Source organism: Oncorhynchus kisutch, unplaced genomic scaffold, assembly GCF_002021735.2.
Source record: "Oncorhynchus kisutch isolate 150728-3 unplaced genomic scaffold, Okis_V2 Okis07a-Okis12b_hom, whole genome shotgun sequence".
NCBI lineage: Eukaryota > Metazoa > Chordata > Actinopteri > Salmoniformes > Salmonidae > Oncorhynchus > Oncorhynchus kisutch.
This window is the reverse complement of record NW_022261984.1, coordinates 8,534,561-8,550,334: the sequence shown is the minus strand read 5'-3', so window position 1 is coordinate 8,550,334 and position 15,774 is coordinate 8,534,561. Positions and strand designations below refer to the sequence as shown.

The 15,774-nt window shown below is 46.4% G+C and overlaps 1 protein-coding gene across 3 annotated transcripts in view; it reads right to left on the bottom strand.

The window, feature by feature from the left end:
- Nucleotides 1–1,135: 1,135 nt before the first annotated feature.
- Nucleotides 1,136–15,774, bottom strand: part of LOC109877426 (recombining binding protein suppressor of hairless) — a 24,218-nt gene continuing 9,579 nt past the window's right edge. For 2 of the 3 annotated variants that reach the window (XM_031814506.1, XM_031814505.1), the window contains exons 6-11: nt 14,464–14,601; nt 11,263–11,375; nt 10,582–10,722; nt 7,948–8,103; nt 6,053–6,156; nt 1,137–5,688 (exon numbers count right to left, since the gene is read on the bottom strand). In XM_031814506.1, coding sequence (XP_031670366.1) covers nt 5,313–5,688; nt 6,053–6,156; nt 7,948–8,103; nt 10,582–10,722; nt 11,263–11,375; nt 14,464–14,601 — 1,028 coding nt within the window. In that variant the 3' untranslated portion in view covers nt 1,137–5,312. Of the gene's footprint in view, nt 5,689–6,052; nt 6,157–7,947; nt 8,104–10,581; nt 10,723–11,262; nt 11,376–14,463; nt 14,602–15,774 lie in introns of all 3 variants that reach the window. The other variant, XM_031814507.1, reaches the window with a different exon arrangement.

The window sequence follows — 15,774 nt, the reverse complement described above, 5'->3', positions numbered from 1 at the left end:
CTGAGTGGAGGAGGACTGGACCCCAACCCTCGTGTCAACATGGCTGGGTGGAGGAGGAATGGACCCCAACCCTAGTGTCAACATGGCTGGGTGGAGGAGGAATGGACCCCAATCCTAGTGTCAACATGGCTGGGTGGAGGAGGAATGGACCCCAACCCTAGTGTCAACATGGCTGAGTGGAGGAGGAATGGACCCCAAACCTAGTGTCAACATGGCTGGGTGGAGGAGGAATGGACCCCAACCCTAGTGTCAACATGGCTGGGTGGAGGAGGAATGGACCCCAACCCTAGTGTCAACATGGCTGGGTGGAGGAGGAATGGACCCCAACCCTAGTGTCAACATGGCTGGGTGGAGGAGGAATGGACCCCAACCCTAGTGTCAACATGGCTGGGTGGAGGAGGAATGGACCCCAACCCTAGTGTCAACATGGCTGGGTGGAGGAGGACTGGACCCCAACCCTAGTGTCAACATGGCTGGGTGGAGGAGGACTGGACCCCAACCCTAGTGTCAACATGGCTGAGTGGAGGAGGACTGGACCCCAACCCTAGTGTCAACATGGCTGGGGGGACGAGGAATGGACCCCAACCCTAGTGTCAACATGGCTGGGTGGAGGAGGAATGGACCCCAACCCTAGTGTCAACATGGCTGGGTGGAGGAGGACTGGACCCCAACCCTAGTGTCAACATGGCTGAGTGGAGGAGGACTGGACCCCAACCCTCGTGTCAACATGGCTGGGTGGAGGAGGAATGGACCCCAACCCTAGTGTCAACAAGGCTGGGTGGAGGAGGACTGGACCCCAACCCTAGTGTCAACATGGCTGGGTGGAGGAGGAATGGACCCCAACCCTAGTGTCAACATGGCTGAGTGGAGGAGGAATGGACCCCAACCCTAGTGTCAACATGGCTGGGTGGAGGAGGACTGGACCCCAACCCTAGTGTCAACATGGCTGAGTGGAGGAGGACTGGACCCCAACCCTCGTGTCAACATGGCTGGGTGGAGGAGGAATGGACCCCAACCCTAGTGTCAACATGGTGGAGGAGGAATGGACCCCAACCCTCGTGTCAACATGGCTGAGTGGAGGAGGAATCAACATGATGAATCAAACCAAGTACAGGAAAGAAAAGAGACACAAGAAACCAACTCCCAACTTTTATTTCTTGACCTTTTCTTTCTCCAATGCTGTCAGACCTGCCCTTTTTTCAGAGCTCAACCAAGAGAGCCTGAAGACATAAAGACATTTTATTCAGAGACATTTTTAAAAAACAAACTCAATGCATTTGATTTCTTTTGTTCTGCCTTCTTTATGTGGTGTAAAAAAAAGAAGAAGCTGGCTTTCAAGAGGTCCAAAAGCAGGAAAACCACAGACTTTGTCTGAACTGGCAACCTATTCCCTACATAGTGATACATTAGACTCTGTAGGTAATGACCTGTATATGGAATAGGGTCCCGGTTCAGATTGCAGACACAAAGTTAAAAACGGGGGGAAAGTTGATTCATTTGGCATGTTAAGAGTATTGTTTATCGTTTCAGTTCTCAGGAAAGCAAAACAAACAAACAAACACTTGATTCACAACTATCGGGCCAAACCCGAGCTGAACTGGTCAAGCCTCCATTTAGTGTGAATTAGGGCATCAGATCAGTGTCTTCAACCCAGACAACCACAGAGTGGTGGCTATTTCTGCGTTAGGTTCATCTAGACTATAGATAAGGCCGGGGGAAACACAACTCTCATCTTAAAAGAGTTGTGTGTGTGCAGGTATTTGTCCCGATCCAGCTCAAACACGGCAGGGTAGCCTAGTGGTTAGAGCATTGGACTAGTAACCGGAAGGTTGCAAGTTCAAACCCCCAAGCTGACAAGGTACAAATCTGTCGTTCTGCCCCTGAACACGGCAGGGTAGCCTAGTGGTTAGAGCATTGGACTAGTAACCGGAAGGTTGCAAGTTCAAACCCCCAAGCTGACAAGGTACAAATCTGTCGTTCTGCCCCTGAACAGGCAGTTGGCCTAGGAACAGTGGGTTGTCATTGAAAATAAGAATTTGTTCTTAACTGACTTGCCTAGTTAAATAAAAGGTTAAAAGAAAATGAATCCACTACTCCTGGTCTTGAATTGATTTATTGACCACGATTAGACTAAATTAAATTAGGTATGTTAAGAGCTGGAACAAAATCCTGCCTTCACACTTCACACACCAGAACCAGCGATAGCTCAGCCTATGGAGTGAGCCAAGGCAATACGAGCGGTTTAGCTGTAACAGGGAAGGGAGGAAAACTGTTTTGGGGGGGCAGGGTTGTATTCATTAGTGCAAATCACGCAGAATGTTTTGCAATGGGGAAAAACAAAAGGTTTCTTATTGAGACACGTTCAGGTCGTTGCCTGCAGAGTTGGATTCCGTTTTAGTTTCCTAGTGAATAACGACCCAAGAGACACAACACCAATATGAAGTGAGGAAAAAAAATAATCACCACGTAAGAAATGATCCCAGGCCAGTTTCATAGTTGTGTTAGCTTATACTGGTTAGGGTTTGAGTGGGGACCACAGATTTGAGAACAGTTATATTGTTCCTCGTACTTGTTAAGAGGAGGCAAAGGCACCACAAATTAAAAGCAGAGCAGAACAAAGAGAATTTCTTCCAAGAAAGTCCAAAAACTGGTGACCTGTATTTGAGAACCGATTGCCAACTAAATAACTTCCACAGTGTTTTTTTTTTTTTAAATCAATGAATAACACCAAAAAAAACAGCCGTAAGAGCATTGATCCAAGACGAAAAACGTCCCAAAAATATTAAAACTGTTACAACTTGAATAAAATCAGTTAGAGCCAGTTACAGTACATGTTATCATAGCCTGTTCCCATAGTAACAGAGCAACCATCCCCTTGCGACGTCGTACAGCACCAATGACAGATAAGCAACAGGTGAACAGGTCCACCGACCTGACCCACAACAAAGTTGGGACATATTTTTTGGCAATCGTTTCAATAACCTTTTTTTTTTTCTACAGTGGAGGGAAAACATTGTAGTTGTACGCTGAACATAGGAAAAATGATTCCCTTCGTGATGAACAAAAATGAAAAAAATGAGAAAAAAAAACACCGACTGATAGGCTACCTAAAAATGTGACGTGTGAAACACTTAAGCTACAAAAAGAGAGGCTACTTTGTGAGAAGACAGACAGTGGTGAGACAGAAAACCGTCTCTTGCTAGGGAGTGTTTTTTATTTTTTTTAAAGGTATCGTGATTTCAATTAAGTTTAGCCGTAGAGCCAAGTGACATTAATTACATATTAGCATTAGCTTCACTACCAGACTTACATTGTAGCTTAGCTTAGCGTTAGCTTAGCTTCACTACCAGACTTACATTGTAGCTTAGCTTAGCGTTAGCTTAGCTTCACTACCAGACTTACATTGTAGCTTAGCGTTAGCGTTAGCTTCACTAAAATAGAACGACACAGTAGCATTAGCTTCAGCTTAGCTTCACTCATAGAATTACATTGTAGCATTAGCCATTAGCTTAGCCAATTGAATTCCAATGAAGCTTTAGCGAATTACATTTATAAGTGTAGTGGGGCTATCAGCTTAGCGACGCAAGTGATTTTCTGTTTGATGCTACGGCTTCATTAGATAGATAAGAGGGGGAGCTGCTTGAAAGTGTTACAAGCTAAAAAAGGCAGTTGTGGCATTTTTAAAGCTCTTCGTAAATATTTTGTTTTTTTAAAGACTTCTGTCCAGTCCCAAACCAATCCCTAGCCCCTAGATAGCGTGCACTAGGTAAGCAAAATGACCCCTAGATAGTATGCACTAAGTAAACAAAAAATGGCACGAATTACCCGAAGCTTAGAAGGCCACAGGGGTGATTACCATATTGGTAATACCTGTACAATCCTCTCAGATTTGCACAAACGTCTACTACGGGCAAGGAGCCGATTTGGGAATGAGGCCCGAACGGTAGTGTAAAAACCAACTCTGCATCCCAAACTGCACTCCAATCCCTATGTTAGGATCCCCCATAGGAGAGCCCTGGCCTAAAGTAGTGCACTATTTAGGATCCCCCTATAGGAGAGCCCTGGCCTAAAGTAGTGCACTATTTAGGAAATCAGGTGTCATTTGAGAGACAGAGACCAACGACATGATGAAACATTCCCAGGCCTTGGGCTTGACGAGTGTCGACCAAACATTCTTAGACATGTTCACAAAACGACAACCTTATATACACACACAACATACCAAAAAAATATATGGATATATATTTTTTTCGTTTCTTCTAAAAAGGTCTGGTGAGACTGATCAATTTAAGGCGATTGGCCAGGAAGATTTAAGGTTGCTATAGAAACTGGCTGAGATTATGGGGTGCATGTCAACCGTCTCAAAATGGCTTCCTTCCTCCCTTTTACCACCAAGCCTAATTTCCTCTCCTTAATCCGGACAGGACAGAGAAGGTGGAAGAGATGGGGTAGAAAGAGAGAGAGAGAGATAACCTACTTTCGAGTTTGCTTTCACTTATTCAACTCTTGCCCTATTCAGATAACTTACAACCCTGACCTTTTCCAGACTTTAAGACTTGCACAAAGCACCCCGAGGTCACGTCACTCTTTCAACACTAATAAAAGGGAGGAATCCAGTTTTTAGGCCGATTGAGACGCAGCCTGAATCACATTACTCAATCTCCTCAGAGTTCTCTCTCTCTCTCTCTCTCAAATGGAGAAAAAAACTATTTGGTAACAAAAAAGTGTACTCCTTAAAATGTTATAATACAACAAAAAAACATTTGAAAAATGTACCTCGGCTAAAGCTTATAAAATAACATAAAGAATAAAATAACAATGATATTCCTTGGTCCGTAAAAATTGTTACTATAATAAATGTTTCACCCATAAAACAATATAATGACGTTTCTCTGCACACGAGTGATATCTCCATCATTACCAAAGCTCTTTGTTGTGGGTCCAAAAAAAAATGTATCTAAACTTTGTAGAAAGAGTGAGTGTTGAAAATAAAATAAAAAGTTGTTCTCCAACAAATGTATAAAAAGGGCTCCTAGTTATTGTGTCATCCTGGAGGTGAAACCTCTCCCAGACTGAATGACCCAGGCTGCAGTGTCATGTCCACAACCGACCACACGGGGGCGCAAGAGAGAGGGGATCCCCCTCCTTCCAGGTCTGTCTTTCATCAGAACCTCATCTCTCTTCTTCTCTTCTTCTCTTCTCCTCTTCAACTCAATCGCTCTCTTTCCAAAGAGTCCTTGAGCGAGCGAGGGTGGTTTCAAAGCAGGTCCATGAGCCTCTCACCTCCCCCACACACACACACTTCCCCGCTGCTATGACGATACTGACATCACCGATGAACCCGACAACAACCCAACGCTATTGGTTGACCCTCCCCCTTGACCAATCCCGTAGCCCGTCTGTCCTTCCGCCAACCCCCCTAAACCTCCCATCCCCAGACTCCCTGAGGAAGGTGAGGATGAGGAAGAGGAGATACTGTGACTGTGGGTCTGGAGGATGGCTCCGGCAGCGCTGCAGTGAAGACGAGGGCCTGGTTCTGGGGTATAGGTGAAGGTGAGGGCCGTGGAGTAGATGACTCCGTCGTTGCGGACCAAGGTGACGGGGACCTGGACGGGCTGACGGACCCAGCGCCACCCCTCTCTGAAGGCGGAGATGTCAGGCACCACGCAGAGCACGCTCTCTCCACACCTGGGACAGAAGGGGTTAGACAAAAGACAGATTCACCACGAGATCCGCCACGTTGTGGAGTCCGCGTTACCACGGAAACGGACTCGACCGCATGTCATCCGTCTTCAGTCAGTCGTTCGTTAACTTAACAACAATTTAAAAAACGGGTTAGAGGTTAGCCTCCTCTGGTCTCTCCGGATATCAGCTGTGACTGTGGTTGGTACCTCACTTTAAAATTTTACTGCTTTTGGGTCACGTCTGTCCTTGTATTTTCATGACAGTCTTCATCCATAATCTTCAATTACGCGATTATACAGTTACCACGGTAACACGATACCTGCGTTACCATGCCAGCCGTCTCTCTGTCACTCACACAACAGCTTACCTGTACATGGTGTCAGCCTCGATATCTCCAAACCAGACTCGGAGATCTGGAGCAAAGTTCTGTCCCGTCAGCTCTAACATGGCCACATCACCTCCACCATTCAACTAGAGAGACAACAGAGGGGTTAGTGTGGGTCCTGTCCCCTCCACCATTCAACTAGAGACAACAGAGGGGTTAGTGTGGGTCCTGTCACCTCCACCATTCAACTAGAGACAACAGAGGGGTTAGTGTGGGTCCTGTCCCCTCCACCATTCAACTAGAGAGACAACAGAGGGGTTAGTGTGGGTCCTGTCCCCTCCACCATTCAACTAGAGAGACAACAGAGGGGTTTAGTGTGGGTCCTGTCCCCTCCACCATTCAACTAGAGACAACAGAGGGGTTAGTGTGGGTCCTGTCACCTCCACCATTCAACTAGAGACAACAGAGGGGTTAGTGTGGGTCCTGTCCCCTCCACCATTCAACTAGAGAGACAACAGAGGGGTTAGTGTGGGTCCTGTCCCCTCCACCATTCAACTAGAGACAACAGAGGGGTTAGTGTGGGTCCTGTCACCTCCACCATTCAACTAGAGACAACAGAGGGGTTAGTGTGGGTCCTGTCCCCTCCACCATTCAACTAGAGACAACAGAGGGGTTAGTGTGGGTCCTGTCCCCTCCACCATTCAACTAGAGACAACAGAGGGGTTAGTGTGGGTCCTGTCACCTCCACCATTCAACTAGAGACAACAGAGGGGTTAGTGTGGGTCCTGTCCCCTCCACCATTCAACTAGAGAGACAACAGAGGGGTTAGTGTGGGTCCTGTCCCCTCCACCATTCAACTAGAGAGACAACAGAGGGGTTAGTGTGGGTCCTGTCCCCTCTACCATTCAACTAGAGACAACAGAGGGTTAGTGTGGGTCCTGTCACCTCCACCATTCAACTAGAGACAACAGAGGGGTTAGTGTGGGTCCTGTCCCCTCCACCATTCAACTAGAGACAACAGAGGGGTTAGTGTGGGTCCTGTCCCCTCCACCATTCAACTAGAGACAACAGAGGGGTTAGTGTGGGTCCTGTCCCCTCCACCATTCAACTAGAGAGACAACAGAGGGTTAGTGTGGGTCCTGTCCCCTCCACCATTCAACTAGAGACAACAGAGGGGTTAGTGTGGGTCCTGTCCCCTCCACCATTCAACTAGAGACAACAGAGGGGTTAGTGTGGGTCCTGTCCCCTCCACCATTCAACTAGAGACAACAGAGGGGTTAGTGTGTGTGTGTGTCTCTCAGTAGAGAATACACTGGTTTGTGTGTATTAAGGTGTGTGTGTAGGTATGTGTTAATGTGTGTTTAGGTGTGTGTGTTTAGGTATGTGTTAATGTGTGTTTAGGTGTGTGTGTTTAGGTATGTGTTAATGTGTGTGTAGGTATATGTTAATGTGTGTGTAGGTGTGTGTGTTTAGGTATATGTTAATGTGTGTGTGTTTAGGTATATGTTAATGTGTGTGTAGGTGTGTGTGTTTAGGTATATGTTAATGTGTGTGTAGGTGTGTGTGTTTAGGTATATGTTAATGTGTGTGTAGGTGTGTGTGTTTAGGTATATGTTAATGTGTGTGTAGGTGTGTGTGTTTAGGTATATGTTAATGTGTGTGTAGGTGTGTGTGTTTAGGTATATGTTAATGTGTGTTTAGGTGTGTGTGTTTAGGTATATGTTAATGTGTGTGTAGGTGTGTGTGTTTAGGTATATGTTAATGTGTGTTTAGGTATATGTTAATGTGTGTGTAGGTGTGTGTGTTTAGGTATATGTTAATGTGTGTGTGTAGGTGTGTGTGTGTGTAGGTATATGTTAATGTATGTGTAGGTGTGTGTGTGTGTAGGTATATGTTAATGTGTGTGTAGGTGTGTGTGTGTGTAGGTGTGTGTGTACCTGTAGACTCTCCACCACAGGGACCGGTGTAACAGGACAGGGTACAGGACCCATCCCCTGGTAGAAGGTGTACTCTGCCTTGTCTGTACTGATGATGGTCCAGGAGGCTCCATCGTTTATCATCTCCTTACTGGGCTCTTTGGGGCAGGGCGTGGCCTGGGGGAGGAGATATGTTAATTAGTCATTTACCTCCGTACTGGTCTAATTGGGGGGGGAGGGCGTGGCCTGGGGGAGGAGATATACAAATTAGTCATTGACCTCCGTACTGGGCTCCTTAGGGTAGGGTGTGGCCTGGGGGAGGAGATATGCTAATTAGGTATGTACCTCTGTACAGGTCTTTTGGGGTAAGGGCGTGGTCTGGGGGAGGAGATATGCTAATTAGTTATGTACCTCCGTACGGTTCTTTTGGGGGTAAGGGCATGGTCTGGGGGAGGAGATATGCTAATTAGTTATGTACCTCCGTACAGTTCTTTTGGGGTAAGGGCGTGGCCTGGGGGAGGAGATATCCTAATTAGTTATGTACCTCCGTACAGGTCTTTTGGGGTAAGGGCGTGGCCTGGGGGAGGAGATATCCTAATTAGTTATGTACCTCCGTACAGGTCTTTTTGTGGTAAGGGCGTGGCCTGGGGGAGGAGATATGCTAATTAGTTATGTACCTCCGTACAGGTCTTTTTGTGGTAAGGGCGTGGCCTGGGGGAGGAGATATGCTAATTAGTTATGTACCTCCGCACAGGTCTTTTGGGGGTAAGGGCGTGGCCTGGGGGAGGAGATATGCTAATTAGTTATGTACCTCCGTACAGTTCTTTTGTGGTAAGGGCGTGGCCTGGGGGAGGAGATAAGCTAATTAGTTATGTACCTCCGTACAGTTCTTTTTGTGGTAAGGGCGTGGCCTGGGGGAGGAGATATCCTAATTAGTTATGTACCTCCGTACAGGTCTTTTGGGGTAAGGGCGTGGCCTGGGGGAGGAGATCTCCTAATTAGTTATGTACCTCCGTACAGTTCTTTTGTGGTAAGGGCGTGGCCTGGGGGGAGGAGATCTCCTAATTAGTTATGTACCTCCGTACAGTTCTTTTGTGGTAAGGGCGTGGCCTGGGGGAGGAGATATCCTAATTAGTTATGTACCTCCGTACAGGTCTTTTTGGGGTAAGGGCGTGGCCTGGGGGAGGAGATATCCTAATTAGTTATGTACCTCCGTACAGGTCTTTTTGTGGTAAGGGCGTGGCCTGGGGGAGGAGATATCCTAATTAGTTATGTACCTCCGTACAGGTCTTTTTGTGGTAAGGGCGTGGCCTGGGGGAGGAGATAAGCTAATTAGTTATGTACCTCCGTACAGTTCTTTTTGTGGTAAGGGCGTGGTCTGGGGGAGGAGATTAGCTAATTAGTTATGTACCTCCGTACAGTTCTTTTTGTGGTAAGGGCGTGGTCTGGGGGAGGAGATTAGCTAATTAGTTATGTACCTCCGTACAGGTCTTTTTGTGGTAAGGGCGTGGCCTGGGGGAGGAGATTAGCTAATTAGTAGTTTATTATTACTGTGGTGCCTTCAGTTGGAGTTAACGCTGGCTAAGATGCAGAACCGTTTGTACTGAACGACACGTTTCTCCAAAACGTCCTTGAACACACTTCGCTCCTGCTTGGTGGGTGTTTAAAAAATACATATATATTTTACCTTTATTTAACCAGGCAAGTCAGTTAAAGAACAAATTCTTATTTTCAATGACGGCCTAGGAACAGTGGGGTTAACTGCCTTGTTCAGGGGCAGAACGACAGATTTGTACCTTGTCAGCTCGGGGGTTTGAACTGTGGTGAGGTGTTGCTTGAAGAAATGAGTGGAGTCATTTAAAAAAAGGGGAGTGGCCATGCTGACAGCATTCCCCAACCCACAACCCCTCCCCGTTTAAACAAACAGACTGGTCATTCAGTACAACACCGCTTCAGTTCAACGCTGAACGTCCCACCACGTGCTGAACGTCCCACCACGTGCTGAACGTCCCACCACGTGCTGAACGTCCCACCACGTGCTGAACGTCCCACCACGTGCTGAACGTCCCACCACGTGCTGAACGTCCCACCACGTGCTGAACGTCCCACCACGTGCTGAACGTCCCACCACGTGCTGAACGTCCCACCACGTGCTGAACGTCCCACCACGTGCTGAACGTCCCACAACGTGCTGAACGTCCCACAACGTGCTGAACGCAGACCTGGTCTCTTTGGGGAAGGGCGTGGCCTGGGGAAGGAGATATGCAAATCTGTCATTTATCATCTCCTTACTGGTCTTTTTGGGGGGGGCAGGGTGTGGGTGTATGCAAATGAGATGCAAATAACGATGCCATCTGAGCAGGGTGGAATTAACCAGAAACCAACCAGAAGACAACGACCGAAACCAATGGTCCAATAAGAAACCCTCATTAAACAGGGAGGGACTAGATGAACTAGTGGTCCAATAAGAAACCCTCATTAAACAGGGAGGGACTAGATGAACTAGTGGTCCAATAAGAAACTCTGATTTTAGTTCAACAGACGGCTGGGAAAAGCTATTACCAGATACCACAAACCTGGCTCCGATCTACAAGGGGCTAGGAGTGTGTGTGTGTCTCCATCAGTCTGTGTGTGTGTGTGTGTGTGTGTGTGTACCTGGAACTGAATGATTCTCTCCTGTGAGAGACAGAGGTACATTCTCTCTGTGTCTTTCAGGTAGAAGGAACACTTGTGAAGCTGAGACACTGGGTCGTCTGCGTCCATCAACGCTGTCTGCTTGTCCACCTTACGGATCACCTGGGGAGGAGGTGAGAGACACCCTGATTATCTATCACACATCACCTGGGGAGGAGGTGAGAGATGACACACCCTGCTTATCTATCACACATCACCTGAGAATATGTAGGAACAGGAGACAGACAGACAGACCTGTAGGTAGAGAGGTGAATATGTAGGAACAGGAGACAGACCTGTAGGTAGAGAAGTGAATATGTAGGAACAGGAGACAGACCTGTAGGTAGAGAGGTGAATATGTAGGAACAGGAGACAGACCTGTAGGTAGAGAGGTGAATATGTAGGAACAGGAGACAGACCTGTAGGTAGAGAGGTGTATATGTAGGAACAGGAGACAGACCTGTAGGTAGAGAGGTGAATATGTAGGAACAGGAGACAGACCTGTAGGTAGAGAGGTGAATATGTAGGAACAGGAGACAGACCTGTAGGTAGAGAGGTGAATATGTAGGAACAGGAGACAGACCTGTAGGTAGAGAGGTGAATATGTAGGAACAGGAGACAGACAGACCTGTAGGTAGAGAGGTGAGACACGTTGGTACGTACCAGTCTAGGCAGCGCCATACCAGTGACAGAACAGACCAGTTTGACAGTCTGACCATAGTGGATGTATCCATCCCTCACCGCAAACTCCTCCCCTTCCGGCTCTTCCTCCTCCACTATAGGGAGAGAGTCATAGTTACTATAACAACCCACTATATAGTTACCTTAACAACCCTCTATATATAGTTACTATAACAACCCTCTATATATAGTTACTATAACAACCCTCTATATATAGTTACTATAACAACCCTCTATATATAGTTACTATAACAACCCTCTATATATATATAGTTACTATAACCACCATCTATATATATATAGTTACTATAACAACCCACTACATATAGTTACTATAACGACCCTCTACATATAGTTACTATAACGACCCTCTACATATAGTTACTATAACGACCCACTATACATAGTTACTATAACGACCCACTATACATAGTTACTATAACGACCCTCTATACATAGTTACTATAACGACCCTCTATACATAGTTACTATAACGACCCTCTATACATAGTTACTATAACGACCCTCTATACATAGTTACTATAACGACCCTCTATATATAGTTACTATAACGACCCTCTATATATAGTTACTATAACAACCCTCTATATATAGTTACTATAACAACCCACTATATATAGTTACTATAACAACCCTCTATACATAGTTACTATAACGACCCTCTATACATAGTTACTATAACGACCCTCTATACATAGTTACTATAACGACCCTCTATACATAGTTACTATAACGACCCTCTATACATAGTTACTATAACGACCCTCTATACATAGTTACTATAACGACCCTCTATACATAGTTACTATAACGACCCTCTATATATAGTTACTATAACGACCCTCTATATATAGTTACTATAACAACCCTCTATATATAGTTACTATAACAACCCACTATATATAGTTACTATAACAACCCTCTATACATAGTTACTATAACGACCCTCTATACATAGTTACTATAACGACCCTCTATACATAGTTACTATAACGACCCTCTATATATAGTTACTATAACGACCCTCTATATATAGTTACTATAACAACCCACTATATATAGTTACTATAACAACCCTCTATATATAGTTACTATAACAACCCTCTATATATAGTTACTATAACAACCCTCTATATATAGTTACTATAACAACCCACTATATATAGTTACTATAACAACCCTCTATATATAGTTACTATAACCACCATCTATATATATATATACATAGTTACTATAACGACCCTCTACATAGTTACTATAACGACCCACTATACATAGTTACTATAACGACCCTCTATACATAGTTACTATAACGACCCTCTATACATAGTTACTATAACGACCCTCTATACATAGTTACTATAACGACCCTCTATACATAGTTACTATAACGACCCTCTATACATAGTTACTATAACGACCCTCTATATATAGTTACTATAACAACCCTCTATATATAGTTACTATAACAACCCACTATATATAGTTACTATAACAACCCTCTATATATAGTTACTATAACAACCCTCTATATATAGTTACTATAACGACCCTCTATATATAGTTACTATAACGACCCTCTATATATAGTTACTATAACGACCCCCTATACAGTTACTATAACGACCCCCTATACAGTTACTATAACGACCCCCTATACAGTTACTATAACGACCCTCTATATATATATAGTTACTATAACAACCCTCTATATGATGCTATATACAGTTACTATAACGACCCCCTATACAGTTACTATAACGACCCTCTATACAGTTACTATAACGACCCCCTATATAGTTACTATAACAACCCTCTATATATAGTTACTATAACGACCCTCTATATATAGTTACTATAACGACCCTCTATACAGTTACTATAACGACCCTCTATACAGTTACTATAACGACCCTCTATACAGTTACTATAACGACCCTCTATACAGTTACTATAACGACCCTCTATACAGTTACTATAACGACCCTCTATACAGTTACTATAAATAGCCTCTATATGATGCTATACATCTTTATCTGAAGTCTTGTCTTGGTGGCATTGAATTCGACATCACCATGGCAATGCAGCATAATCAACAGAGAAACAACATGATTGGCTGAAACGGAGGAGAGAGAGTTCAACAGACGGAAGAGAGGGACTGGGCTGAAGGGAGGGAGGGAGGGAGGAGAGGGACTGGGCTGAAGGGAGGGAGGGAGGAGAGGGACTGGGCTGAAGGGAGGGAGGGAGGAGAGGGACTGGGCTGAAGGGAGGGAAGAGAGGAGAGGGACTGGGCTGAAGGGAGGGAAGAGAGGGACTGGGCTGAAGGGAGGGAAGAGAGGGACTGGGCTGAAGGGAGGGAAGAGAGGGACTGGGCTGAAGGGAGGGAAGAGAGGGACTGGGCTGAAGGGAGGGAAGAGAGGGACTGGGCTGAAGGGAGGGAAGAGAGGGACTGGGCTGAAGGGAGGGAAGAGAGGGACTGGGCTGAAGGGAGGGAAGAGAGGGACTGGGCTGAAGGGAGGGAAGAGAGGGACTGGGCTGAAGGGAGGGAAGAGGGGGACTGGGCTGAAGGGAAGAGGGGGACTGGGCTGAAGGGAAGAGGGGGACTGGGCTGAAGGGAAGAGGGGGACTGGGCTGAAGGGAAGAGGGGGACTGGGCTGAAGGGAAGAGGGGGACTGGGCTGAAGGGAAGAGGGGGACTGGGCTGAAGGGAAGAGGGGGACTGGGCTGAAGGGAAGAGGGGGACTGGGCTGAAGGGAAGAGGGGGACTGGGCTGAAGGGAAGAGGGGGACTGGGCTGAAGGGAAGAGAGAGACTGGGCTGAAGGGAAGAGAGGGACTGGGCTGAAGGGAAGAGAGGGACTGGGCTGAAGGGAAGAGAGGGACTGGGCTGAAGGGAAGAGAGGGGCGGGGCTGGAGGGAAGAGAGGGGCGGGGCTGGAGGGAAGAGAGGGGCGGGGCTGGAGGGAAGAGAGGGGCGGGGCTGGAGGGAAGAGAGGGGCGGGGCTGAAGGAGAGGAGGGGTAACTTACAGAGGTGTATGTAGAAGGCTCCCCACTGTTGTGAACTGGCATGGAGGGAAGAGAGGGGCGGGGCTGAAGGGAAGAGAGGGGCGGGGCTGAAGGGAAGAGAGGGGCTGGGCCGAAGGAGAGGAGGGAGGGGTAACTTACAGAGGTGTATGTAGAAGGCTCCCCACTGTTGTGAACTGGCATGGAAGTTCCCTCCCTCCACGTGTAGGTAGCGGGTACTGACAGTCTGAGAACGCAACCGGTTAAACAACGCAACCTTGGTACCTGACGCTATGCACACTAGAGAGATAAAGAGAGTAGGGAGAGAGGGAGAGGGTAGGGAGAGATGGGGAGAGAGAGGAAGGGAGAGGGTAGGGAGTGAGTAGGGAGTGAGTGAGGGAGAGGGTAGGGAGTGAGTGAGGGAGAGGGTAGGGAGTGAGTGAGGGAGAGGGTAGGGAGTGAGTGAGGGAGAGGGTAGGGAGTGAGTGAGGGAGAGGGTAGTGAGTGAGGGAGAGGGTAGGGAGTGAGGGAGGGAGAGGGTAGGGAGTGAGGGAGGGAGAGGGTAGGGAGTGAGGTAGAGGGTAGGGAGTGAGGGAGAGGGTAGGGAGTGAGGGAGAGGGTAGGGAGTGAGGGAGAGAGTAGGGTGTGAGGGAGAGAGTAGGGTGTGAGGGAGAGAGTAGGGTGTGAGGGAGAGTAGGGAGGTAGGGAGAGTAGGGAGGGAGAAGGTTAGATATGCATTCATGTAGAGATCATGAAAGAGACACTTTGAAGTTGATCATTGTCAAATGAAAACAGCAGAGTTACGACAGAGCTCGGAAAAAAAGACCTTTGTCCCGAAACCACTCAGGAAAACCGTACCACTGCGCATCAAGCGTGTGTGTGTGTGTGTTCATACTCAGTCAGTTCTATGGAACCGTAAATCTTCTCTAAATGTGGTGAGAGACGGATGGGTCCAAATACTATTTAAAACCTTTCAGTCCGGTTCACATGCACTTCAAGTATTCAGATATATTATATATCAGATATATTTTTTATTTGAAATGAAAAGTAGTTGAATATTAATGTATTTACAAAAAACACAGGTATTTGATCCTCTCAAATACAATTTTGTAGACTATTTGGACTTCTACAAATAACCATAACCAAATGTAATTCAAATTCAAACCAAATAAAAGTACTTGTTTTGGGCTCCCTATTCCCTACGTAGTGCACTACTTTAGACCAGAGCCCTATGGAACCCTATTCCCTATGTAGTGCACTACTTTAGACCAGAGCCCTATGGAACCCTATTCCCTATGTAGTGCACTACTTTAGACCAGAGCCCTATGGAACCCTATTCCCTACGTAGTGCACTACTTTAGACCAGAGCCCTATGGAACCCTATTCCCTACGTAGTGCACTACTTTAGACCAGAGCCCTATGGAACCCTATTCCCTACGTAGTGCACTACTTTAGACCAGAGCCCTATGGAAC